Source organism: Primulina tabacum, chromosome 6 (assembly GCF_025594145.1).
Source record: "Primulina tabacum isolate GXHZ01 chromosome 6, ASM2559414v2, whole genome shotgun sequence".
Classification (NCBI taxonomy): Eukaryota; Viridiplantae; Streptophyta; class Magnoliopsida; order Lamiales; family Gesneriaceae; genus Primulina; species Primulina tabacum.
Window position 1 is genome coordinate 40,979,171 of NC_134555.1, and position 17,620 is coordinate 40,996,790.

The 17,620-nt window shown below is 36.5% G+C and overlaps 1 protein-coding gene across 3 annotated transcripts in view; it reads right to left on the reverse strand.

Moving 5' to 3' along the window:
• Positions 1-1,728: 1,728 nt before the first annotated feature.
• LOC142549578 (DNA topoisomerase 3-alpha) overlaps positions 1,729-17,620 on the reverse strand; it is a 29,589-nt gene continuing 13,697 nt past the window's right edge. Inside the window, exons 14-24 of one of the 3 annotated variants that reach the window (XM_075658588.1) lie at positions 15,912-15,946; positions 14,162-14,291; positions 13,562-13,614; positions 13,396-13,495; positions 5,867-5,905; positions 5,170-5,248; positions 4,947-5,018; positions 3,927-4,010; positions 3,312-3,467; positions 2,652-2,772; positions 1,729-2,203 (exon numbers count right to left, since the gene is read on the reverse strand). In XM_075658588.1, coding sequence (XP_075514703.1) covers positions 1,978-2,203; positions 2,652-2,772; positions 3,312-3,467; positions 3,927-4,010; positions 4,947-5,018; positions 5,170-5,248; positions 5,867-5,905; positions 13,396-13,495; positions 13,562-13,614; positions 14,162-14,291; positions 15,912-15,946 — 1,095 coding nt within the window. In that variant the 3' untranslated portion in view covers positions 1,729-1,977. Of the gene's footprint in view, positions 2,204-2,649; positions 2,773-3,221; positions 3,468-3,509; positions 3,596-3,926; positions 4,011-4,946; positions 5,019-5,169; positions 5,249-5,866; positions 5,906-13,395; positions 13,496-13,561; positions 13,615-14,161; positions 14,292-15,911; positions 15,947-17,620 lie in introns of those variants that run through there. The other 2 variants (XM_075658589.1, XM_075658590.1) reach the window with 2 other exon arrangements.

Sequence of the window (17,620 nt, forward strand, 5' to 3'; positions counted from 1 at the left end):
TGGTCATGGTTTTTTATTTTTTGTTGCTTGGTTTGTTTCAATTGATAAATGTTATTAGCATGTTTTAATTCATTTAAATATGATCAAAATTTCATATATATCTTCAGCAGTTTATGTTGCACGTGCATTTTTCTAGTACATATAAATATATGACTTCTAATTGTGAATTTTCTAATATACCCTTATTCATTTAAGTTAACAAATTAAATCAATGGTTTTTTTATGGGTTCTTTTGGTAATTCATTGTACATCTTAAATGACTTTGGACATTAATGCATATTGAATTCACAATTTACTAATGGTTTTTTTTGTTGCTACTAAAATTGGTTGCTAAAATGAGTTGATTTTTTCATGATTGCTAATAAATATTTAATGTTTTTATCTTATCTTTTCTTTTATTTTACATATAAATACATCACTTTTATAACAAGTTGATTTTTAAATATGAACTAAGAATCATCATATTTTTTTATTTAAATATGTCAGTTTGTTTTTGCGACACTGTTTTTTTCTTATATATATTTTTTAATGTTTGCGGGTGTTTTTGTGCTTATTATTTTTATTTAACATTGTTTGAAATATTATATGCATATAAAATTTAAATCATAATGTGTCTACATTATTGTGTCTACACGCGTTTGCAAATTTAGGATCAATGTTCATAGTGTGTTTTCCGTGAAATGAGTCAACTCTACTCGTATTTACAATAATAATTAATATTTTGTCATAAAAAATAATACTTTTTCATTATTGAATCAAATAGGAAGATTCGTCTCACAAAATGACTCGTGAGCCGTCTCACAAAATTTTGTATGTTATCTTATTTATATATCTATTTTATTTAGCTAAATCACAATTGATATTAAATTTAATAAATGTTTAGTGATTTTATTTTAACATTATTATGATAATTTAGTTAATTGAGAGAATTTTATTTGACAAAATTTTGTTTATGTTTATTCCATTTAAGTACATCGTGATTTTGGTTTTAATAAAATTCACTATTATGTTATTTTTATTATTTGTCCATTGTGAATTATATTTGGATGAAAAATATATTTTCTAATTTGAGAGAGCTGTCATTATGTTATAATCACGCGGACCGAAAGTGTCATATGAATAAATGAATATATATGATTTATTGTCATAATATATTTTCATTTTTTGTATTTTATATATATTTAGATTGATAAATACTCAAAAACAATATGTTATTCGATTTTAAACATTATCTAAATCTCATTATTATATATTTCATTATTAGTTATTTACGTGTATCGCACATATACATTCCTAGTATATATATATTTTCAGGCTCGTGTTAGATAAAAAAAGATTTATTCTAATTTATAAAATCTTTCATGAGTTTTTTTCTTTATATTAGATTTTTTACTAGAAAAATGTTATTATAGTTGGATATCGAACCCAAACTTCATCTCGATTGTATTTTGGCCTAATACGATATCTAAATTATAAAATCACGTGTATCTGTATTTTCAATTTCTTGTCAGATATCTAAGTACTTATTAATATCAAGTAATAACTATAAAATCATCTTCTATACCTATAATTTTAGCACTTTTAAATTGAATCACTAATGAATGCTTCTCGAAGTAAGCACGAGTAAACTTGTTTAAATTGTCATTTACTCTTGCTAAATGATTATTACATTATGCTAATTATACCATTTTGTTCAATCGATTCACATGACATGAATAATAGCTAAATATCGCTGTTGCTTAATATGGTAACGGGTATCATATATTAAAGTCGAATGTTCACATTAAGATTACTATCCAACGAGATATTTCTGCAAACAACCTACAGCAGAAGTTTTCATCGCTCAAGGAATACATAGAGCCTAATAACATAAGATATACAAATTCTATCACTCTTCGGTATGGAGTATGGACAATTATGCATCCACCTCAAATCGATAGGATGGTATAAACTCCACTAAACGAGGAGGTTCGAGGGTTACCTACCACGACTTGGACATGCGTTTGCAAAGTGTGATGGATCACCACATACAAAACATCGACCTGATATAGGTTCACCAGTTGCAGAAACAAATGCCGAATCATTGGCTTGTCTTCCACCTCGTCTAATCCTGCCACGACCACCTCTCCTGCTGGGATTTGATGCTGATCTACTATTGCTTCCGTGGGAAACTGAACCACCAGCATTGGCGTCATCATCCCAACTGCATATTGGAGAAATATAACTAAAAATAAATCATGGGCATAAGGATCCATTAGATTTGTTTCTATCAGCAAGTGTGATGCGCCTGAATAGAAATATGTCTAGCTGGTTTTATCATCTCAATATCTTTTATCTTTTTTCAGTGGACTACTCATATTATTGTTGAAATTTCGGCATACTCTAGTTGTAGTTGTCCACACTATACATACACACCACCCTGATTTCTATCTGGACACTCAAAAACGAGGTGGTGCTTGATATAAACATTTGGCCATGGGATGACATTTTCTCTTGCTTGAGGTCAGAAGCCATGAAAGAGTCAAACAAGCGATATATGCAGTAATTAGTTAATGTCAGAGAAATGGCAAATAAATCTTTGGGCAGACACCAACAGTTTTCATGCAAAGAAGCACTCAAAAAACAAAATAATTGATGGGCAAAAGGCATACACGAAGAAGTTGCAACCCTGGCCTCGACATGAATAAAACTTCCTCCCCCTATTAGCCGAAGTGGTAGCAGTGAGCAGATTACAAGGTGCGCCACAAGAGGTACAAGGAATCGAAGATTCTCCTGCATCATTATGATACAAGGAAAACATAAAAGAAATTGGATTTCTGTTTCTAAAATACCCGTTTCATGACCTTAAATCTTAGATGGAATGGCAGACTTGACATTAACATGCCTGATGATGCAGTAAAAGCTTTCATGATATGAAATTGTTATATACTCTTTCCTCGCGTCTTTCTCCTCAAAATAAGGGAACAATACCCTTGACTAGAACCATGCATAGGAGAGGCATAGCTCATCCAACATGAAGATTGTAAAAGGTGGCAATACTATGACCAATACACTTTATACTCGTAAATCTTTTAGAAAGATACACTAGCACACATTATTTTCTGCCACTTTATATATTATTTTGGAAAAACGGCTTGTTTAGATCAACTCAGTTTTTCACAGACCAGAAGATGGGTGCAACATGTTAAAATCAAGCAATAAAAAAATCATGGCTATCTTACAAGTGCGACAGTGTAGATTGATTTAGCGCCCACAAGAACAAATGCCAGAAAACACCAATAACGCACTAAAAAGTTGTAAAGCCACCAAACCATTTTGTCCACTAGCTTCTTGAGATCGCATATTACGGCCAAGTGAGTTCTGAGAAGAATATGAGTCAGATGAATGTGCGGTCTGCCAAGCACCCTGGCCTCTAGAATTACTCTGATGAGTATTGCTGTACGATGATGCATTCCCTTGTCCCCTTCCTGGGAAAAGAGTAAGTAAAAAATCTTAAATTGCGGTACAACATGGTAGAACAATAGCTAGGATATGACGCCATTAACTTTCCCTGCATGCAGAAGTTTCACTGTACCTACCTTATTAACTTCCACTTCTGTGCCAATGCAAAAAAAAAAGCACTGAATCACATACACGGGGATCAATTTAACATGGCATAATATCTACAATTTAAGTTCATACGTAATGTGAGTCTACCCTGCTATGCCCATATATAATTTATGAATGGACTAAGAACATCAGTTTCAGTTTTTAATTAAGCTGTTTGGGTAATGAAATAACCTAAATCCAACCTGGTACTGTTGAAAATGCTGTTCCACTATTTTTACTTTTCTAAGAGAATTATTCCCCCTCCATAAACCCATCGAGAACTTTCATGCGTATCAGGGATTTAAAGCCACTAATCTCATAGTCCTAAATGTATATACCAGGTACACTAGAGTTGTTGCGAGAACCAGTTCCACAAATTTCCACTAGCTGTTTTAGGGTATTGTCACAACCACCAATGCAACCTGACAAGATAAAAGAACACTGTTAAACGTTCTTTACTTAACAGGTGCAGCATATTAAAACATACAAATAGGCCAATTATAACATACGTAATTTAAGTACCACCACATTAAGGTAAAAGTAAGATATGGAAATTAAACTAAAATGTTAGAGAAGCACAGTTCCATGTGACGAAATCCATAACATTGTATTGTCTCAATTCTCAAAGCATTTTAAAAATTTTCCGCAAATTATGCATAAAAAGGTAAAATGACCAGAACTACCAAATCCCAGAAGTCTATTCACACATATCTGGTCAGGGAGCACTCTGCGGTTCTTACTTCAGTCATTGCAAAGAAAACTTTCACTCCAGGTTAATCAACTTCATACCAAAACATCAAAATTACATTCAGAGAAGAACGAAAAATGAAAGTTCTTAGGGAGCTTATGTGACTCAGTCATGATATAGCCACAGGATCTAAAATTGATTATACCCTGAATTGAAGGCAAATCGGATATCAACAATGTGAATAATTTGATTTTTAGGCACCAAATCATCCTAAACCATATTTAGTTTAGTGCAAATACATGGTATTTGGATTGCAATATAGTGAAGTTATATATATCTAGAAGCATAGACCTCAATCTAAAGCATATAATCTTCTCAGATCAAAGATACAGTAGTAACAGAGGCATTTCTGTTTAGCTTTACTCTAAGCCCACATAGATCGTGATTATTATACTCAAAAACGGCTTACAATCTTTCTTCTAGAGAATTAGACTTTTTGATTTTTCATTCCAACCTCTCAAGCCATACATAACACCACCAAGAGCTTCAAGTCGAGTCATCCCTTAGGGGTACTCAGAATATGAAAAAATTACAGGAAGCAGAATGTTTAAAGAAAAAAAACAAAAGCATAAACAAAACAGCATAAAAATTTCTTAAACTCCTATCTCACCCAAATGATCAACACTGTAGTTTGGTGGTATTTCCAGCCGACGAAATTTAAATTGGATCAAATAAACAGGTCCTGAAAAATAAATGGTTTACATATCAAACAGGAGTTTCTTGAGACAAGAAATATAGATAAAAGTATTTTTCAGAGGAGATTTAAAGCACGGTGAACTTGATAGTGTGGATAAATATCAAAAAATTAAAAAACAATAATCAATATCAGCAACCTGGATTGCAAGTACTGCAAGTGTTTGGGGTAACAATTGCTTCTGAAACAGATCCCGGAAGCCAAACAACATTCCTACACTGGAAAGATGCGGGAAACAGCAAGACTTATTAAAAAAGATTAGAATAATTCTAATTCTCAGTTTTCATAGTTTTATTCTTCAATCCATGTAATTTTAACAAATGGGTGTGGATTAAATCCACAACCAATCTAATTCTACCAGGTTTTATTCCCAAAAACAGCTGCATTCTTGAAAATTGTGATCCAACCTGCTAGTCTAGTTGCAAGTTAAATCATATGTAGCACGGATACTCCTAAAAAAAATTCTTAAGTATCAGACACGGATACGGATACGACACGCCGATACACGTGTCGGATACGGAAAATTCTATGTCGTTGACTTTTTGTAGGGTTGACCATTCGGATACATCTTGGACACGGCTAGGATCCTAACCATATCGTATCTTATATTTTCAAAATTTATCGTATCCGTAGCGTATTCGATACGATACCCATATCCTGTATCCATGCTACAAAGGTTAAATCTGATTTAGTTAATGACCATAGATACACTACATTACAGTTATAGTAGTTCAAGTTCTGTTGTTCTTGTCTCATCACAAGATTTTTTAATCTCGTAAATGTTATACAAGTGAAAGGAAGTTGCTAATTTTGTCAAAGTAGTTGACAGCACGTACTTGGGGGTAGCCCAAGCAACCAACCATGAAATTTCCATCCTGCACATAGGAGAAGATAGTAGTAAAGTGCACCCAAAAAAAATGGCAAAACGTAACAATCCTATTTAATATACATTTTTCAGGCATTCCCAAAGCAACAAATATACCTATTTCCCATCCACATTAATTACTTTTTGGGGCCGAGGGTGTGGGTGGTTGGAGGTGAGTGTCAGACACAGGAAATAGAACCACTACAGAAACATGAAAATATACTAATGGAAAATAACCAAATATATGTGTGGACGGTCTTTTGTTTCATCTAAACTTGAATGGGCATTCGAAAGAGAGGAAATTGTTTCACAAGGCTTACACTTGGTGATAGAGGCACTAGATGTAACTTCCTGGAACTGTCTTAACCCAAAAAGTAAGCATTTACAAAATAGAAACATGAGGAACTTCCGACTGGTGGCTAAAGGAAGTTACATCATGCACCGTCTAAGTTACTAAAATACATGAAAGGTCTTAAAAAATAGGTACCAAGGACATATATTTTCACCAATACAACTACTTCCGGGAGAGCCTATTTTTTTTTTATAAGAAACTTACTTATATTAATTTGAAATAGTTTTTTAGTTACATGAAGTGGACTAGTGGTCCACTAAAATTAGCAATACACATAAGTCCAATCCCTTAAAAGATCTAGTGTTGATAAACTCTGAAAATCTTTATTAATTCCAATCCAGCTGACTATCTTGAATTTGATCTTCTCCCAACACTCTTCTGCACTGTCTTTCACATCTTCAAAGATTCTTCTATTTCTTTCTAGCCAGATGCCCCAGCATATGCCATGGATCACCACCCTCCAAAAAACTCTTCCTCTTTTACCAACCCATTGTCCGAGATCCGTATTGAACAAATCAGCGGTTGTCTTCGGTACGACCCAAACGAATTTCAGCTCATTCAACGCCCTTGACCACAATTCAATTGCAAGCTTACAGTGAATCAGCAAATGATCCTGCGTTTCCATCTCATTACGACACAACACACACCAATTGGGAGAAAGAGCACAGTTAGGCCATCGCTTTTGCATCAACTCTGATGTAGGTAACTTACCAAGAATTGCCGTCCAAGAAAAAATTTTAATCTTTGAAGGAATCGGTGTCTTCCAAATGAATTTGTTAAATTCGAAGTTTTGGACACCATTATTCGCGGAGAAGAATGAATGAAAAAACGACTTGACTGTGAACTTCCCCGACGGATCCCCCTCCCACACTCTAAAATCATCTACCCCTTCGACAAGCCTAACCATTTCTAAGATACCTAACAACGAAGACAAGTGAACAACCTCCTCCTCTCGGAGAAGCCGACGAAAATGCAAATCCCAGGAGTAATCATTTGACACATTGTCGAAAGCAAAGAAATAAGATATTGGCAAGTTACGAGCCGAGCTAATACGAAACAAAGAAGGGAACAAATCCCGGAAAGCTACGTCCCCCCACCAAATATCCTCCCAAAACCTGATTTTAGTCCCCCCTCTAACCACTAATCTCAATAGTTGGTGATAAGTCGGGTAAGTGCTTGAAATAAATTTCCACGGAGCGCTAAACGTCACATTCATCGCCAACCCCGCATCCCAACCATTTTCTTGTAACCCATATTTGCTCCTTATTATTCTTTTCCACAGCGGTTCGTTTTCAACGCCAAACCTCCACCACCATTTTCCCAAAAGTGCTTTGTTCCTCAAACAAATGTTTCCTGATCCCCAATCCTCCTTTCTCTTTGTCTACAAACTTGTTCCCACCTTACCATATGACAGTGTGATTCACCCTCGTTTCCATCCCACAAAAAATTTCTCATTATGTTTTCCATCTTCGCCGCTACTCCTTTCGGTACCCTGAAAAGTGACATAAAGTATATAGGCAATGCATTCAATACCGCAACGATCAATGTTACTCTTCCCCCTTTGGACAAAAAAGCTTTTTTCCACATAGCCAATTTTCTGGTAATCCTGATCAAGATTGGTTCCCAAAAAGACATTTTCAATGGATTACCCCTAAAGGGACTCCCAAGTATGTGATTGGCCATTTCTCCCTTCGACAACCAAACGTCCGGGCTAGTTCCTCCTCTTCAACTTCATCCTGACATAAGCCCAATAATGCACTCTTATCCCAATTGATCCTAAGTCCTGACATATCACAAAACAACTCCAAGATTTGCACCAAAAAATTTAGGTGTACCTCCTTTTGTACGAAAAACAATGTGTCGTCCGCAAACTGTATATGTGATACCTCCACCTTCTCTCGGCCCACTTCGAACCCTTTGATTAAGTTCGCCTCTTTTGCTTTATTAACCAAACTTCCCAAGACATCGACCACCATGTTGAACAAAAAAGGTGACAACGGATCTCCCTGTCGAAGCCCTCTACTTGCTTTAAACTTCCCTCTCGGTCTCCCATTGATCATGATGGAAAACGAAACATTAGATACGCATCCTCTTATCCATCTTCTCCATCTCTCTCCAAATCCCTTTTTCTCTAGCACGAAGTCCAAGAAATCCCACTCCACATTGTCATATGCTTTTTCAAAGTCAATTTTCAAGACCCAACCTTTCTTTTTCTTCTTCTTTCCTTCCTCCACCAACTCATTAGCAATCAAACAACAATCCAAAATCTGTTTTCCTTCAGTAAATGCATTCTGAGATTCGGATAATGTATGTGACAAGACTTTTTTCATCCTTGTAGCCAAAACTTTAGCGATTATCTTGTATAAGCTCGTTGTGAGGCTAATGGGCCTGAAATCTTTGACCCTTAGTGAGTCATGTTTCTTTGGTATCAAACATATATACGTTTCATTTGTTATCCCGTTTATGGTCCCCCCTTCGTAAAAATCCTCGAAAACCTTCATTAACTCCCCCTTGACCACTTCCCAGCAATCCTGATAAAATGCAAATGTATAACCATCAGGGCCCGGTGCTTTGCATCTGTCACACTCGAAAATAGCCTTCTTAACTTCCTCCTCGAGAAATGGATTTTCAATTTCAGCCCTCATATCGACATCGATAGGTCTCCATTCTACACCTTCAATCCCAAATCTTCTTGCATTTCTCTTGCTGTACAGTAACTGGAAGTATTCTAGAATGGTTTTGATAATTTGATCCTCATCCTCTACAACCACCCCGTCCTCTTTTTCCAGTTTATTAATTATTCCTTTGCTTCTTCGGTGATTAAGAAGAGAATGGAAGAATTTGGTGTTGTGATCTCCATCTTTTAACCAATTTATCTTTGCTTTTTTATATAACATTTGATTTCGTCGACACATCAATTCTTCCAACTCACATTTATCAATTTTCTTTCATTCCGCCCTTCTTCATTCCCCCTCCCTTCACCCTCTATCTCATCCAAAGCAATGATTCTGTTTTTCAATTCGGCCTCCCTCATCTCAGTCTTCCCAAACACCTCGCCATTCCATAGCTTGATATGTTCCTTAACGGACTTGAGCTTTTTCATAAATTTATATCCCTCCCAACCTTGAAATTGTGTGCTATTCCACCATGTCGAAAAATTTTCTTTAAAAGTCTTGTGTTTCAGCCACATGTTTTCGAATCTAAATGGACTCGGCCCCCATTTTATTTTTTGTGTATCCAAGACAATTGGAAAATGATCCGATGTTACTCGAGGCAATACATACTGCCGATGGAATGGAAATAACTCCATCCACCCTCCCAAGAACAAGGATCTGTCTAGTCTGCTGCAAATCGGTGTAGCCCTCAAATTTGACCATGTAAATTTCGCATTCAATAATGGGGGATCAATCAATTCTAATTCATGCACCAACGTATCAAAGCAATCCATACTTGTTGTCTGCGTGTAACTATTTATTTTCTCGGTTAAAGATCGCACAACATTAAAGTCCCCTCTCAAACACCATCTATTCCCACACAAAACTCGCAAACCCGACAATTCATCCCAAAAAAAATTCCTTAATCTTGCTTTACATGGGCCATAAACTGCAGTAAACCACCAGCTTCCTATGTCTTTCATCTTTTCAATACAAATTGAAACCGTAAATTCCCCAATCATATTATCTTTGATGGACACCACTCTAGGGTCCCACATGACCAAAATCCCACCTGATCTACCAATTGAGGGTAGATGAACCCATTCAACGAACCTTGATTTCCAAACACTGGATATGAAACTTCTTCCTACAACTTCTTTTTTTGTTTCTTGTAAAATCACTAAGTCAGGCTTTTCCTTTCATAACATATCTCGAATGAATCCTCTCCTCGTTGCCGAACCTCCCCCTCTTATATTCCAAGAAAGAATCTTCATCGGGAAACTTTTTCTCCCCTCAAACTTTTGCCAACCATCTTCCACCCGTCCCCCATTTCCACCATGTGTACTCCCATCATTTCCAAACATCCAACATCTTTTTCATGATCAGACAATATCATCTTCCCCTCACTCTTGTTATTACCGTCGTGGATTTTGATCTCCGCCTTACCCGACTTATCACAAACCATGGAATCCTCCCTACCCTCTAACTTCCTACCCTGCCCCGAGACTCGACTGAATGAAAAAGACGAAGAAGGATCAAGTGAAATATTGAGTACCTGGTTATGAGATTGAATATTCTTGTTATGTAACTTATCAGAGTTTGTTGCGAAGATATCTCGTATGTCCTCCAATCCCAAACTGGTGTGTGTCATCGCGTCTGAGCTTTCTGAAATATGAGTTTCGACATCACTGTATTCGCTATCCTCTTCCAAAGCACTTCCTCGATCCATTGTGAATTCCTTGTCCTCCCATGTACCACTCTGTCTTGTATGCAATGGTCCATCATCCATCCACTGGGTATTTGTCTACTTCACATCATCATCCTTTGTAGTAAAACCACCATAATTCTGCCTTGATTTCTTCCTTGTGTAAACCACATCGAATGTCCTTTCTTGTTTGCATGTATCATGTGAGCAACCATCTTGCTGTGCCTTTTCATTGTGTACTCCGTTCATTGATTTCACCAATCCCTTGTTGAAATGCTCCACCCCTTTCGGACTAATCCTTTTGAGAATGTTAATATGTTTTCCCCCGCACATTGGTTCTGATCCACTTGATTTAGCTCCCCTAATCCCTTTCCTTCTCACTCTTTGAACACTTTCCTGCTGATTTCCAACAAACACTTCCATTCCTTGAATGAGTCGAGTATTGCTGTATTTCCGTTCCTGGTGTATCGAAGGAATTTCTCCCCCCGATACCATATCTGTGCCATGTATTATCTGTTGTCCAGCATCTTCTTCATTAATTTTCTGACTGCAATTTGTTGAATCTTCCTGATTATTCACTACACAAACATTTTCCAGAATACCTGTATCATTAGCAACATGTTTTTTCACTCTTCCCCATCCAGCTATCATTCTTGCACCATCCACCACTACTTGTGCATAGGATCTTTTTTCGTAGATATCATACGCTGAAATGTTGATCGAATCTACATAAATGCGAACAATCAGGGGACCGCGTGGTGTCTGTATTTCCAAAGAACTATTAATGAAGCCCCCTTCTAATCCCACCACTTTGATTTTAGCTGCTGCCAAATCCTTGAAGAAAATTGTATCTTGGCTGATATCCACCAATCCACCACATCTGTCCCCTATGTTTTTGAGCACTTGTGTTGTCCACATATCCCATGGTAAACCAATGATCCTAATCCAGCTGTTGCAGCATTCCCAAACTTCCTCTTCCGTGTTGATGTCACTCCTCCATCTTTCAAAAGTTAAAGATATCCTCTTTTCGAAAAAGCATCTATTAATTTTCAGGTAGAAATCATAATCCTCCCTGCTATTTGGCCACCACATTGTTTTGTTCGCCTTGAAGGGGAAAATCTCAATCTTCTTCTTCACGGCCTTACCAATTGCTTCTGTTACCATTTCCCAAGAGATATTAACGCATTCTTTCGTAACAATCAATGCTTTATTCCACTCTTTCCTTTTTTTTTGATAAGAAACTTACTTATATTAATTTGAAATAGTTTTTCAGTTACATGAAGTGGACTAGTGGTCCACTAATAGGAAATTATAAAACTCAAAATTAGCAATACACATAAGTCCAATCCCTTAAAAGATTTAGTGTTGATAAACTCTGAAAATCTTTATTAATTCCAATCCAGCTGACTATCTTGAATTTGATCTTCTCCCAATACTCTTTTGCACTGTCTTCCACATCTTCAAAGATTCTTCTATTTCTTTCAAGCCAGATGCCCAGCATATGCCATGGATCACCACCCTCCAAAAAACTCTTCCTCTTTTACCAACCCATTGTCCGAGATCCGTATTGAACAAATCAGCGGTTGTCTTCGGTACGACCCAAACGAATTTCAGCTCATTCAACGCCCTTGACCACAATTCAATTGCAAGCTTACAGTGAATCAGCAAATGATCCTGCATTTCCATCTCATTACGACACAACACACACCAATTGGGAGAAAGAGCACAGTTAGGCCATCGCTTTTGCATCAACTCTGATGTAGGTAACTTACCAAGAATTGCCGTCCAAGAAAAAATTTTAATCTTTGAAGGAATCGGTGTCTTCCAAATGAATTTGTTAAATTCGAAGTTATTGACAAATTTCTGCACAGATACAACAACTTCCCCCCATCTCTTTCTGTTAAAGGTTGAATATGATTTAGGATTGATAATGTAGTCACACATTATTTTCCTCAGCCAGTAAGCGCTCTCACGATCTAGTTCCAGCATGTAGCTTGCATTCCGAGTTCTTTCTGTCACACGGATAGCATCATACCTGTTTCCCCAAGATATCAGAAATAATTTTTGCTCTATTCTCACCTCTTCTACAGCCTTACCAACCTGATATTTACTACTCTCCCTCCTTGACATTTCTGAGTTTGCTAAAAGGCTTCAGTTTTGTGAATGAACGTCTTGAATCAGGATGGAATTCAGTGAGTAGTAAAGGAAATAGGAATGTGTATTATCGGGGTGAAGGAAAAATGTAAATCGGCGATATGGTTAGGATCGGTTTTGGTCGGAGATGGTCGATGTCGAAGAGTGGCCGATTACATAGGCCCAACCATCTAAGATGCCGGTCGGAAGAAGATAGCAACGAAGAACGAAAAGGCAACAGAAAAATAAGGAAAACAGATCGCCGACGAGGATGGTCGGAGGTCGGAGATGGGCGACAGAGAACGGCGAAGGTCACCGGAGTACCAGCTCAAAGGGTGGCAGCCAACTACCGTCACATTTGGGAGGGAAAAACATTATTCAAATTTTTCTCTCTCTAGAACTTCATCCACTTTTTTTCCGGGAGAGCCTATAAACATCAAGAGAGGAATTTAATGAAGAAAACGACTGTAAATAAAAGTGTGGAGTCGTGTCGAACAACAGTCTAGACCACATCTAAATCAATGCCAAAATTATTTAAGAATTAATCCCACGCTGCACCTAAGTAACCACCACTGTCCCTGAAAACCTTTCACGTAAATTTAATGTCAAACATTTTATTAAAACCAGTAATCTGATAAACAGTATCATGCAAATACCGGCTTTTTCCTGAGCACCATATCTGATTCCTGGCAGAGACCACATCGCTTGACAATGTCCCCAGTTGTTTGCTGCTCATTGCCGTTAGATCTATTTGACCTACACAGACAGCTTAGGTTGATCAGTAAATGTACAGCACCACACATCACCGAGTACCAAATTTACCTCTCAAAGAAAACTGCCATAGCATCAAAAAGTTTTCCTTTGTTTGATTTAGCCTGTAAACAAAGTATTTACATAAAAAGGATGCAAAGAAACGATAAACAAATAAGAGAACTCAACAAGTCAAAAACATGCACAAGCAAAAAAGGCCAAACAATAATAATAATAAACCACAAATGAAATGCATCTGCTGAAGTCATATTCTAAGAATTGGCTGAATTTCAGACTACAATCGACTATTGTGATTTGTTGTGCTCATTACAGGGCGGCACAAAATATTCCAATTTATGGCACATAAATAATGAAATAATGCACATGCCGATCTAAAGCATTTCTATCACAGTTTCAAACAGACATTCATGCACTTGAGACATAATTCCAGGTTTTAACTATAGGGCGGGCCACTCCTAGAACACAACATTTTATGACAATGTGCATAGAATATTAATATAGCTAGAGCTCCAACAGAAAATCAACCTAGTGAAGCCAAGTGTCCAAGTTCACAATTGAAAAGGGCGCGGAAAAAGAAAAACAAACGATTGCATGCTATTCTAGTGGGGGAGGGAAAAAAAATCTTTATATTACAGAAAAGGGTTAACTAACATCGACAAAACAAGCTTTCATCTGCTGTAGGCAAGTTTCCAGAACTTCAGCTTTTCTCTTTGTGCCCATGCTAACTGCTTTCATATCACTCTCCATCATTGACCTCAAATTTGGTTTCCATAATTCATAACTGAAACAAAGAAAACCCAGTAACTCATCAAACATGAGCTTGGTTTATCAGTCACTAAACACGATTAGTTTTAATTTCTCAGCAAGGGAGTGCATGATGATGTTATGAAGAGTGATATTCACTATGCCGATGCCAAAAAAACAACTTATAAGCTTAGAAAAGCCTGATAAATTATTAAATTTAAGCCCAAGACAAAGTTCATAGCATTAATCACGAACTTGAAACAAGGAAGATAAAACTCCTAAAGTTCAAAATATATCCGTATTCCCTAAAGTTCAAAATATATTCGTACTATGTTTGTCTACAAACTAATTGTGGCGTCTGCAGATGATCATCGTCAATCTCGATTCATAATTCCCCTCGCCATCTACCTCACATTAATCAACACTTCTTGATCAAGTGTGTTTTGAAGGTTAGAATATCTGAATACAAAACTTAAATCAAACCACTTAGATAGTTATCAGCAAAATAAATTATGGCGTAAAAAGGTGAAATTTTGCCTGCTCTTATAAGCCGAAGGACCGTGACTCAGATTCAGAGAAATAATTAAAAGGATTTGTTGGATTGACATAAATTCACTTGGTGATCGAGAATTGGTTCGCGCTTTATGGCACTTCCACTATTAAAAAAAAACCCGCAAAGGATTGTTCATGAAACTACTATACACTACAATTATGTAAGTTAAGTGTTGGAAAATAAGAAAAATTTTAAATGTAATAAATTAGGAATGTATATTATTGACTTCCTATAATTATGTTGTAATTAGTGGTATTTAGTCTTGTCAATTGTATAGGAGATTTATTTTCCTTTTTCCTTTTACCGTAGTCAAGGTTAGAGATTAGTGTTCATTCTTGAATAAATAGAGGTGTTGACCTCATTCAAATATACAAAAATTATTTCCTCTCAAACTAACAGTAAGATAAGATAAGTGGAAACTAGTACTTCCAGACAACTCTTCATATTTCTCATCAAACAGAAGGAAATCGATTTTGATGCTTGAAGTGCAATATGGAGAAAAAGGGAATTTAGGTTGCATTTGGTTGGCCATTCCATTATTTCATCTCAAGTTTCATGAAGAAAATGAAAGTATGTGGAAGAGATAAATTTAAAAACTATGACTGGATAATCTCTAAGGAAAGTTGATGCATTTAAGGATTGATTTAATGTGTTAATTGTTTAAAAACATATTGAAAAAAGTTTGACTCGAGTAACTATTGTGTATGGAAATGATATTTTCATGCATAAAATGATGTGTGATTTGAAAACGAAGGAAAAGAGAGAAAAGATGGATAATTTTTTTTGAAAAAATATATAGATAGAATATTAGAAAAGAAGCGGTCACCATAAAAAATAGCTACAGTTTGTGAAGACATGAGAAGTATGCTGCTGCCATCAGAAGAAATGAGAATCATCTTGCATCATTTAGTTTTATTTGAGTATTTCAACAATTATATCTTCTTGAAAGCTGCATTTTGTGATTCTAAAATTGATGTGTAACGCCAAGGTAATATTTGGTTACATGGCTTCAGTTCATGTCTCTAGCTCCACTAAAGAAGAATAACATGGAATTTGTGATGAATAATAAATGACAAGATGGCAAACTAAACATCATTCACTCACCCCATATCATCATATCCCATTACAAGTGCTTCACCCTGAAATTGCATAAGCTCAAGTTAGAAGTCTCTGACACCCGATAACACATAAATATTGTCATAGCTTGTAAAAACAGATAGATAAGCTGAGTGAGAAACTAACAACTACAGAATCAATTTTATGCCCGAAAATTTCAGCAAGGGAACACAAACAAATTATCAGCATTCAATGGCGTAAAAAATGAAATCGAATGAAAGCAAACAAGTCCTCTAAATTTTGCTTCAACAAATATTTTTAAAAGAAACTAGAATATGACACATTCTTCAAAAGAAAAATAGGCAAATGAAATCTTTATTACTTATTTAGCAAGGCCATAAGCACTAAAATATTAAAGCAAGGATATATCCCCAAAATTGTCACTCAAATACACTAGGAAAAAATTCATGGTGCTCTTCATTAAAGAACTAAACTTTTGCCATGTCTAGAAAGAGATTCTCTCATCTCTCACTAAAACTGAGGCGACAGTGTGTGTTCTCTCTGAGTTCCTCCCTTCTGTTTGTCACCTTATTACCGACTACTCTTTTCGGTTTTGTTTGGGCTTTTTTCTCGTGTATTCTACTTCGCTACATCTTCAGTCCGTCATGGCCCGTAGCTTGGGACACATCCGTCACAGGCTATGTACCCTGGTCGTCCGCTGATTTACGATGCCGAAGATGGACAAGAAAGAGAATGAACGTTAGGGCCGAGCAAAGCCCCGGTGATTGTGAAACTTCATTTATAGAATAAACGCAGATGAACCTCCTGGAAAATGGCAAATCATCTGGTTCCTCACAACCTTGTGGGGAAAAGAAAGGCCTGCAACTTATCAGGGTAAAGTTCCATATGCCAACTTCTTTAGAGATAATCGTATTCTTGATGACAAGTCAAAACTGGAGTTTATTCATCTCGGGGAAGGCGAATTTGTGGTCCATTTTGATGAAATTGAAACAGTAGAACAAGCCCATGGCTTCAGCTTGGTTGGGTATGCGATAGGCTTACAGCTTAATGCATATACCCTCGAGAAATTTTGTGAAAAATTGAGGAAAGAATGTGAAATTCGAATTGCAGAGAAATGGTTGAATTATTTTTTACTTTTCCTACTGCAACGGAAAGGTATTCATACTTGATTGTTGGTATGTATCTGGTTCTTAAGATGTTGCCCAGGTGTTTCTTGTTCGAAACAAAAGATGTAAATTTCATTCTCATCTAGGTCAAAGTTTATGGTCTTCTTTCTGACTGTTGGACCAGCAAAGTCCTCATCCGTGTGGCCTCGGTCATGAGTAAGGCTCTCTATACTGATAAATTAACAAAAACGAAAGAACGAACTACCTATGCCCATTTGTTGATTGAAGTAGATGCCATGAAACCTCGAGTAAATTATCTAAATATCCTGCTGCCTACTGAGGAAAGAATACACCAAGCTGGAGTTTTTCTATGAATATGAGGCAAAATATTGTGTGGATTGTAAGCCATTAGGTCATTCTACAGGAGGCTGTGATAAGAAAAATGGCAACACCAACACGAGAGATTCGGATAAGAGAATGAATGGAACTACTCATCCAATAGCCACAAGAGAAAGGGAAACACTTATCGTACTAGAGGAAGATCTCGGACCCACAAAATTTGTGATCATGCATCGTCCCAAGATACTTCACCTATTGAAGAGGACTGCAACAAGATAGGGGCTACCGCTT